Source organism: Chiloscyllium plagiosum, chromosome 18, assembly GCF_004010195.1.
Source record: "Chiloscyllium plagiosum isolate BGI_BamShark_2017 chromosome 18, ASM401019v2, whole genome shotgun sequence".
Classification (NCBI taxonomy): Eukaryota; Metazoa; Chordata; class Chondrichthyes; order Orectolobiformes; family Hemiscylliidae; genus Chiloscyllium; species Chiloscyllium plagiosum.
The window spans coordinates 34,179,407-34,190,199 of NC_057727.1; the positions used below are offsets into that span (position 1 = coordinate 34,179,407).

General features: G+C 43.4%; 1 protein-coding gene across 8 annotated transcripts in view; it reads right to left on the reverse strand.

Annotated features, from left to right (window-relative positions):
- Window positions 1-10,793, reverse strand: part of LOC122559040 (protein FAM3C-like) — a 57,597-nt gene that overhangs the window by 21,039 nt on the left and 25,765 nt on the right. For 7 of the 8 annotated variants that reach the window (XM_043708203.1, XM_043708200.1, XM_043708201.1 and 4 more), the window contains one exon: window positions 3,632-3,739. The exons of the other annotated variant lie outside the window; for it this stretch is intronic. In XM_043708203.1, the coding sequence (XP_043564138.1) occupies window positions 3,632-3,739 (108 nt within the window). The remainder of the gene's footprint in view (window positions 1-3,631; window positions 3,740-10,793) is intronic. 8 annotated transcript variants of the gene reach the window in all.

Genomic DNA, 10,793 nt, shown 5'->3' on the forward strand with positions numbered 1-10,793 from the left:
AACATCTGCCTCCAATCAGCTTTTGAAAGTTCTTGCCTAATACCGTCAAAATTGGTCTTTCTCCAATTTAGAACTTCAACTTTTAAATCTGGTCTATCCTTTTCCATCACTATTTTAAAACGATTAGAATTATTGTTGCTGGCCCCAAAGTGCTCTCCCACTGATTCCTCAGTCACCTGCCCTGCCTTATTGTCCAAGAGTAGGTCAAGTTTTGTACCTTCTCTAGTAGGTACATCCACATACTGAATCAGAAAATTGTCTTGTATGCACTTAAGAAATTCCTCTCCATCTAAACCTTTAACACTATGGCAGTCCCAGTCTATGTTTGGAAAGTTAAAATCCCCTACCATAACCACCCTATTATTCTTACAGATAGCTGAGATCTCCTTACAAGTTTGTTTCTCAATTTCCCTCTGACTATTAGGGGGTCCATAGTACAATTCCAATAAGGTGATCATCCCTTTCTTATTTCTCAGTTCCACCCAAAATTCTGTTTGTACAGGCTAAAGATGTGACAGGCTCCATGAGTTGAACGTTGTTATGGACAAGACCAGACCCCCTCGAATGATAATAAGAAAGTAGCCTAGACTCTAACTTTTTCTTATTTTGAAGGTAAATGTGAGATACTGTGTTCTGGATGCAATTCGATTAGTCAAACTACTCAACGTTAAGCACTATTGTTAAACTACAACAAAAGAAAGAGGATCTTGGAATAACTTAACTCTACTGGAAAACTTAACAGAATAATAGAATATTTTACTACTAAACAGTAACTATTCCAATTTGGTAACACCCATAAACAGACTCTTGGCAAAAGATGAATTCAAATAACTGAATTGTCTCACATGCAATGACAACAGCCCAGGAGGAAAAACATCTAGAGAAAACTCAGGGAGAGAGTGTGTAGCAGTCAGGAGAGATTCACTGCCTTCCAGCCCTGCTGAGACCTCAACAGCTGAAAGCTAAACTAAAGATCCCTGGATCTATGGGAACTTGACCCAACCCATTCAGGCTGCTTCTACTGTTCCAGTTTTGAAAAAAACCCAAGGCCTCACAAGCTGTTTGTTCTCTTACAGACTGCTTGTCACCTTTCATAAATCAATTAAAAAGGACAAAATAACATCAGTTGAATAAGGAGAACTATGGAGCTATGAGGGAGGAGCTGGCCAAAGTTTAGTGGTGCAATACCCTAGCAGGGATGGCAGTGGAACAACAATAGCAGGTATTTCTGGATATAATGCAGAAGATGCAGGATCAGTTCATTCCAAAAAGGAAGAAAGATCCTAAGAGGAGGCAGGGATGGCCGTGGCTGATCAGGACCTTATAAAGACAAAAGGGAAAATGTATAATATAGCAAAGATGAGTGGGAAATTGGAGGACTAGGAAACTTTTAAAGAACAACAGAGGATAACTAAAAAGGAAATATGCAAAGAAAAAAATAAGGTACGAAGGTAAACTGGCCAAAATATAAAAGAGGATAGTAAAGGCTTTTTTAGGTATGTGAAAAGAAAAAAAATGGTTAAGACTAAAATTGGGCCATTGAAGACAGAAACGGGTGAATTTATTACGGGGAACAAAGAAATGGCAGAAGAGTTGAATTGGTACTTCAGATCTGTGTTCACTGGGGAAGACACAAGCAATCTCCCTGAAGTACAGTGGCTGAAAGATCTGAACTGAAGGGAATTTATATTAGGCAGGAAATGGTGTTGGAGAGACTGTTTGGGCAAAAGGCTGATAAGTCCCCAGGGCCTGATGGTCTGCATCCTAGGGTACTGAAGGAGGTGGCTTTAGAAATCATGGATGCATTGGTGATCATTTTCCAAAATTCTATAGATTCAGGATCAGTTCCTGCGGATTGGAGGGTGGCTAATGTTGCCCCACTTTTTAGGAAAGGAGGGATAGAGAAAACAGAGAATTATACACCAGTTAGTCTGACCTCAGTGGTAGGAAAAATGCTGGAGTCAATTATAAAGGACGAAATTACGACACATTTGATAGCAGTAACAGGATACGTCAGGGTCAGCATGGGTTTATGAAGGGTAAATCATGCTTGACTAATTTTCTGGAATTTTTTGAGGATGTAACTCTGAAGATGAACAAGGGAGATACAGTGGATGTAGTATACCTGGACTTTCAGAAAGCCTTTGATAAAGTCCCACATAGGAGGTTAGTAAGCAAAATTAGAGCACATGGTATTAGGGGCAAAATACTGACATGGATTGAAAATTGGTTGGCTGCCAGGAAACAAAGAGTAGTGATAAATGGCTCCCTTTCGGAATGGCAGGCGGTTACCAGGGGTGTGCCTCAGGGATCAGTGCTGGGACCACAGCTTTTTACAATATACATTAATGATATAGATGAAGGTATTGAAAGTAATATTAGCAAATTTGCTGATGACACAAAGCTGGGTGGCAGGGTGAAATGTGAGGAGGATGTTAGGAGAATACAGGGTGACCTGGACAGGCTAGGTGACTGGACAGATGCGTGGCAGATGCAGTTTAATCTGGATAAATGTGTGGTTATCCATTTTGGTGGCAAGAACAGGAAGGCAGATTACTACCTAAATGGAGTCAAGTTAGGTAAAGGGGCAGTGCAATGAGATCTACGTGTTCTTGTACATTAGTCAATGAAAGCAAGCAGGCAGGTACAGCAGGCAGTGAAGAAAGCTAATAGCATGCTGGCCTTCATAACAAGAGGAATTGAGTATAGAAGCAAAGAGGTCCTTCTGCAGCTGTACAGGGCCCTGGTGAGACCGCACCTGGAATATTGTGAACAGTTTTGGTCTCCAAATTTGAGAAAAGACATTCTGACTATTGAGGGAGTTCAGCGTAGGTTTACGAGGTCAATTCCTGGAATGGCAGGGCTATCTTATGCTGAAAAATTGGAGCGACTGGACTTGTATACCCTTGAGTTTAGAAGGCTGAGCGGGGATCTGATTGAGACATATAAGATTATTAAAGGATTGGACATTCTGGAGGCAGGAAGCATGTTTCCGCTGATGGATGATTCCCGAACCAGAGGACACAGTTTAAAAATAAAGGGTAGGCCACTTAGAACAGAGTTGAGGAGAAACTTCTTCACCCAGAGAGTGGTGGGTCTATGGAATGCTCTGTCCCAGAAGGCTGTAGAGGCCAAGTCTCTGGATACTTTCTAGACAGAGTTGGATAGAGCTCTTAAGGATAGTGGAATCAAGGGTTATGGGGATAAGGCAGGAACAGGATACTGATTGTGGATGATCAGCCATGATCATAACGAATGGTGGTGCTGGCTCGAAGGGCAGAATGGCCTACTCCTGCACCTAAGCCATAACATGGTCACAGTGCCCTACTCCCATTCCTATGTTCCAAAGCAACAGATCACAGTTCTATCACAAACATAAGCAAAAACCTTAACATGGCTCTGTTTGAGATGCTGACTGAACCACTGTGTAAATTCTTTAATTCTCATTTTATGATCGTTTGAATCAATGTTCTTTACCAAAATTCAAAACTATCATCCAGCTTTACATAAAAATCTGATAGTTAGTGTCACTGACAGAGTATAGTAAATATTTCCGTTCAAATATATTGCAATACAACAAAGCTAACCTCTGCTTCTTTAGTAATAGAAATATGCGCTTTGATGTCTGTACCTGTTAAATGTTCTGAATTATTCTGTTTTTCTGAAGAATCCATCAGTTTATTTGCAAGGAACAATGTCAGGCCAATGACCAGCAGGACCACTACACCGCGTATCACAGCTGGAAGATAACATTTGAAATGAGTTATTCTTTGTGGTATTACAATTGAATTTTTCTGTCTGTAATGTCATACTGACGTCTCGGTGGCCAGCTCCCTATGGAGCTCCTTACTGTACTCCGTTCCTTGGTCATCTACTTCCCTTTCTCCTCCACTGTTTAAGTCCCCTCTGCAGCCAGTGCATCTTAACTGCAACTGCAATTTGACTATAAGCATAAACTGCTATGGTCCATCTCCCGACCAGGTCTGCAATTTGCTTTCCTTAAATTTGGCTTCCAACTTCCAGGACTTCTTTATTTGCATCAAGATGATATTTTCTACCCTGAAGCATACAGTTAAACACAGCCCTTGTTCTGCTACAGTGTTGCTTTAATCTTTATATGTTGTTTCCTTCTACGGCTGTACTCTAGGTAGTAGGAATCATAACATGATTGACTTTCGTATCCAGCTTAAGAAAGAGAAGAATGAGTAGGGTCCTGGGGTTTTAAACTTAAGCCATGTTCCAGTGAGAAAGAAACATTCTCAGGAAAGGACACATTATCTAAAACTAATACTGTGACCCTTGTAGGAAAATTGTACAAGACGTCAAGCATCCCAAATCCATGAAATGTCACAAATATGAAATATATCAGATAGAGTTGATGGTAGTTGTCTTTTCCCTAGGAAGGGGATTTTCAAGACTAAGGGACAAATTGTTAAGGTGAGAGAGAGATTTAAAAAGGACATGAGGGAAATGTTTTGCACAGGGTGGTTCGTGTGTGGAGTGAACTCCTGAGGATGTGAGTGCAATTATAATGTTTAAAAGACATTTGGATGGATACGTGAATAGGAAATGTTTAGAGGAAAATGGGCCAGGAGCAGGCTAGTGGGACTAATTTAGTTTAGGATTATGTTAGGCATGGACTGGTTGGACTGAAGGATCTGTTTCCATGCTGTATGACTCTATAATAATAAAGTCTATGGGTAAATGCCTGACTGTGATCACCATCAGAAAAAACTCACAGCAGGATACATTAATAAATATGAAAATAAAAACCTGCCTATTATAACATTCTAATGCTCTAAAATGCAGCAAAACAGATTCTTAATTACTAATATGCAAACTTAAACTATACCCCCTTTAAATCCAAACATACACATTCACTCATAAACCATATGACAGGATAGACAAGACAATTTTTTTCAGGAATACTGTGCATGCAAAATATAGACAGGAAAGGTAAAGTTTGTATATCAGAAACCAAGCTACAGTAAGGAAATATTGCAACCTTCTCTCAATAGGTTTTGGTTTATGGTGATAATATAACATTGTCATTTTCAGCAGCAGTTTCAACTGCGAGCCAGTTAATTGGACTTAACTCTTGATTGAACGAGCAGTTTTTTTTTGGGGGGGGGGCACAGTCTTTTGTATTTATTTTCCACTCACAGAGAAAGGAAGTAATCTCACTGGCTGGCAGGTTTTTGAATGTCTGAGCTGCTCTCTCTCCTCTCAATTCAGTGACAAATTGCAACTTATAACCAATCCACATGCTGTTGCTGGACAGGTACTTATTTTTTCCTCAAAGAAACCTGTGGTCATGTCCCAGAAAACTGTCAAATTCAGTTGCAGCAAAAGTACACAATACAGTTCTATTCAATTGTAAAAAAAAAGCTGATAATTAAAATTTTCATTTCTATAATTCCAAATAGAATATGTGTAGTCCTTACACATGAAGGAAGTTAATGATAGATTGAAAATGAAAAAAAAAACTTCTGAAAGATCAATTGCAGGTCAAAAGATTGGACAGAACAACGAGGGATGACAAAAAGATTAATAAGGAAGGAGAGATTAGAGTATGACAGAAAGCTAGCCAGAAATATAAAACTAGATAGTGTGAGTTTCTACAACTATTTATGGGGAAAAAGAGTAAGTAAAGGTGAGTGTTGATTCTCTTGAAAGTGAGTGTGGTGCTGGAAAAGCACAGCAGTTCAGGCAGCATCTGAGGAGTAGGAGAATCAATGTTTCCAGTAAATCATCTGAGGAGTAGGAGAATCAATGTTTCCAGTGATGAAGGGTTCTTGCCCAAAACATGTGAAGGGCTCTTGCTTGAAATGTTGATTTTCCTGCTCCTTGGATGCTGCCTGACCTGTTGTGCTTTTCCAGCACCACACTCTTGACTCTGATCTCCAAAATCTGCAGTCCTCACTTTCTCCTCCCTTGAAAGTGAGTCTGGGGAATTAATGTTGGAGCTAAGAACATAGTAGATGAATTGAACAGAGATTTTGCACCTATCTTCACTGTAGAGAATGCAAATAACATCCCCAAAATAACTGTGAGAGGGAATGTGGTATTTAAAACAATCAGCATCACCAGGAAAACAATTATTGTAGCATAAAGCTGATAAATCATCACATCCTGGTGGGTCTCATCATAGGAAAAGGAGTAGATGACGGGATAGTAAATATATTGGTTTTCATTTTTGAAAATTTCCTCGAGTCCTGAAAAGCCCCATCAGATTGGAAAAGATCAAATGTGACATGTATTCAAGAGAGAGAGAAAGCAAGAAACAACAGATCAAGGAGAAAATGCTGGCATTTATTATTAATGAATTCACAGAGCATAGAATCACAGAAGTATTACAAGAGATTGCAGCAAAGCACATAGAAAATCTTAATACAATCAGAGGAGATGGTACATCGTGATAATATTACTGGACAAGTAATCCACAGGCCCAGGATAATTGTGGATAGAATTTAAATATAGCTAATAAATCTAGAATTGAAAACTTTTCTCAGCAATAGTGACCATGAAATAATCTTTGAGTGAGGCCTCTTTCGGTCATGGCTGACCAGGGATTGCATCCTCCTTTAGATTAGATTCCCTACAATGCGGAAACAGGCCCTTCAGCCCAACAAGTCCACACCGACTATCCGAAGAGTAACCTACGCCACTCACCCCCCCTCCCCCCGAGTAATGCACCTAACAACTATGGACAATTTAGCATGGCCAATTGACCTGACCTGCACATCTTTGGAAAGTAGGAGGAAAATATGAGAGGAGACCAGAGTACCCAGAAAAAAACCTACAAACACAAGGAGAATGTGCAAACTCCATACAGACAGTCAGCCAAGGCTGGAATTGAACCTGGGACCCTGGTACTGTGAGGCAGCATGCTAACCACTGAGCCACTGTGCTATTGTTTTAGTTTTCTGCTTCCCTGAAGCAAGAAGCTTGTGACTGAAGAGACCAATGCTGGAGATACAGTCCCGGTCACAGAGATCACACCTGTATGTGGTTGTTGGTCTGCTAGAATTGCTGCACTCCTTCCTTTGTGCCCGTATGTCTGATGCAGCACTCATCAGCTTATTTTCCCCTGTTTTGAGGTGTTGGTTCAGGGTGCTTCTCCATCTCATGTGGTCTGCTGCAAGACTTTCCCAGGACTCCATAATAATATCAAGTGCCTTCATGTCCCTCATGCAAACATCCTTTTTGTGCAGCTGGGGATGCTGGGGATGCCCAGTGGGTTTCTTCCTGGATGCAAGTTCTCAATTGAGAATATCCTTTGGGATGCAGCCATTTCCATGTGGTAGACATAGCCCAACCAGCGTTGTCTCTGCTGCCTGAGCATAGTGTACACGCTGTGAAGGCCAGCGTGAGAAAGCACCGCTGTGTTGGACACTGTCTTGGCAGGATATGCGGAGGATACGGCGGATACTCCTCAAGTGGATGGTGTTCTGTCTTCTCTCCTGTCTGGCATATGTAGTCCATGTCTCACTGCCATACAGCAGTGTGCTTATGATGCAGGTGTTGTAGACTGACATTCTTGTCTTCACTGTCAGTTTGGGACTTGTCCATACTCGAGTTGTGAGGCGAGCAAGAGTTGAGGCTGCTTTCCCAATCCTCTTGTCGATGTCTGTCTCCAAGGAGAGGTTGGCAAAGCCAAGGGACGTACACTGATGGATGACATTGAGTTCATAGTTGTTGATGGTGATGACTGGCGGTGCCTCTATGTCCTGTCCCAAGATGTTCGTCTTCCTCAGACTGATAGTCAGCCTGAGTGCTGCATGTACTTTTGTCTTGGCTCTGAGGTAGGCCAGGTTGGAGAGCCTGCCGTCTGATCGAGTGTGTAGGTAAATCCCCTCCATTACAGTGCCAAAGGCATGTTTTAGGAACACAGCAAAAAAAATCTCAAAGAATGTGAGAGCAAGGACGCAGCCTTTTTTGATACTGCTGCAGATGTCGACGGGCTCAGAAGAGCTGCCATTGAACTGCACTGTCCCCTTCATGTTACTGCGGAAGGATTCGATCATGCTCAGCAGTTTCAGTGGGCAGCCAATCTTCAGGAGAACCTTGAAAAGGCCGTTTCTGCTGACCAGGTCCAACGTGTTGGTGAGGGGCATTTCCTGTTCTTTGCACTTCTCCTGCAGATGGGAAAAGAGAGAAGATCATGTCTACTGTGGATCTTTTAGCTCGGAAGTTGCACTGTGACTCTGGGCATACACATTCTGCCAGTTTCTGCAGGTGAGTCAAGATGACCCGAGCAAAGGCTTTGCCGACAGTGTTGACGAGAGAGATGCCTCTGTAGTTGTTGCAATCGCATCTCTCACCCTTGTTCTTGTAAAGGGCAATGATCTTGGCATCCATCATGGCCTGCGGTACAGCTGTTCCTTGCTCGCACTGACAGAGAACTTCATACAATGGGAGCAGGAATCTAGCCTTGCAGGGCTTGATCAGATCAGGAGGAATCCCGTCGCTACCCTGGGCCTCACCTCAGGCCAGGCTGTCAATGGTGTTGCTAAGCTCTTCTACTGATGGCTCTGCATCTAGCTTCTCCATGGTCGACAAGCACGTGATGGCATCAACTGCTGAAGCGGACATGGTCTGCTCCCTGGAGTAGAGATCAGAGTAGTATTCAACCTACCTCTCCATCTGCTGGCATTTGTCTGTGATTACTTCCCCAGTAGAGGATTTGACGGGTCTGTCTTGCTCAGAGCTGATCCTAGTGCCTTTCTTGATGCCTTTGTACATTCCCCTCATGTTCCCCGTTATAGTGGCTGTCTGAATTTACTCACTTCACTATGTGCAATGGAAATGTGTTGCTGGAAAAGCGCAGCAGGTCAGGCAGCATCTAGGGAACAGGAGAATCGACGTTTCGGGCATTAGCCCTTCTTCAGGAATCATTCCTGAAGAAGGGCTAATGCCCGAAACGTCGATTCTCCTGTTCCCTAGATGCTGCCTGACCTGCTGCGCTTTTCCAGCAACACATTTCCATCTCTGATCTCCAGCATCTGCAGACCTCACTTTCTCCTCACTATGTGCAATACTCATTAGCACATCGCCTGGCAGTCTGCTGAACCTTTTTCCTGGCAGCCCTGAGAGTCTGCAGATTCTTCCAGCTAGCTGACTGCTTGTACTCAGCGAGGGCAACACGCTTGGCTTCAATGATGGGGGTCATCTTGGTTACCTTAGCCTTAAACTAGTCATGTGTCTTGCAAATCGTCTTCCTCAAGATAGCCAGGTAGGTGAGGTGCACAGTATCCCACAAGGTTTCCCACTTCTCTGTGGAGGTGTGTCCGTGTCATAAGGCGCTGAGTTCTCTCTCGAAAGCCTCTGAGAACTGTTACACAAGGTCTGGCTGGGACATCTTGCTGACATTGATGTGAGGGCTCCCCTGTATTTTAGTGTGATGGAATCTCTTAGGTTGCAGCCTAATCTTGCAACACATGAAGGAGTGGTTTGTGTCAAAGTCCACACTGTGATAACAGTGTATGTGGAGAATGTGTTTGATGGTGGTGGACCTAACTAAGATCAGATCGAGTTGGTGCCAATGCTTTGAGCACAGGTGTCTCCAGGAATTCTTGTGCCGAGGCTTTGTCTGGAAGGAGGAGTTAGTGATGCACAAATCATGGTAAATGCACAGCTCGAGCAGTCGTTCTCTGTTCATTCATTTTGTCAGCTCTGGATTTTTCCTTAAGGTTTACTTCTGAAGCCTTTCCCACATGTGGGTCTGACTGCGAGGCAACGGAGGTTTGAAATCAGAGATTTCCTTCTATTTGCCAGGAAGCAGCCCGTTCTGTGAATGGGTGGATGGTTATGGTGGGGGGTGGGGGGGTCACTGGTTGGGGGGATGGTTGGTGGCGGGGTCTCTCCTAACCCTCCTCATCCACATCTCTCCTAACCCACTCTCTGCCCACCTCCTCCTCTCACCTAGTCACCTCTTTCTTGTCTAACCCAATTCTTTTATATCCCCAACTCCCCTCCTTACCCACTCTCCCACATAACTTGCATCAACTTGAGTCTCTTCCCCCACCACCCCATCTCTCTCACCCTCCACTGTGTCTTCCCCCTGCCCAGGTCTCTCTACCCCAGACCCCGTTCCTCTTTCCACCAAACCAGAGCCTCTCCATCTTCCCCCCCCGCTGCCCCCCAGACCCCAACTTCACACCCCCATTCCCCTGGTTCTCTTTCTGTCTCTCCATGCCCCGCCCTGGTACCTTTGTAGAGCTGGGCGATAGCGGTGGCCAAGTTCTGGGAGCACAGCCAAAGCCATGACATAATCTTTAATTGCTGTAAAACCCCATTTGATCACTCAATAAAAAACAAAAGTACTGGAGATGCTGTAAATCAGAAACAAAAACCGAAATTGCTGGAAAAGCTCAGCAGGTCTGGCAGCATCTGTGGTGAGAAATCAGAGTTAACGTTTCGGGTCAAGTGGCTCTTCCTCAGAACTGGGGAAGGGTCGCTTGACCCAACATATTAACTCTGGTTTCTCTCCACAGATGCTGCCAGACCTGCTGAGCTTTTCCAGTAATTTTGTTTTTGTTCCACTTTGGTCACTAATTTCATTCAGGGAGTGAAATCTGCATTCTTTACCTGGTCTGGTCTATAAGCAACTTCAGACCCTCAGCGATGTGTTTGATTTTTAACAGGGTAAGCATAAGTGGTCCCCTTTGGATCGGCAGGTGGAGATGAATGATCAGAAGATCAGAGGTTTTAATTCTTTACAACTTGTATTAATAATAATGGGCACTGGGAGGAGCAGGTGGTTAGTGAGAGGGATGATTTTGTTCGGGGGG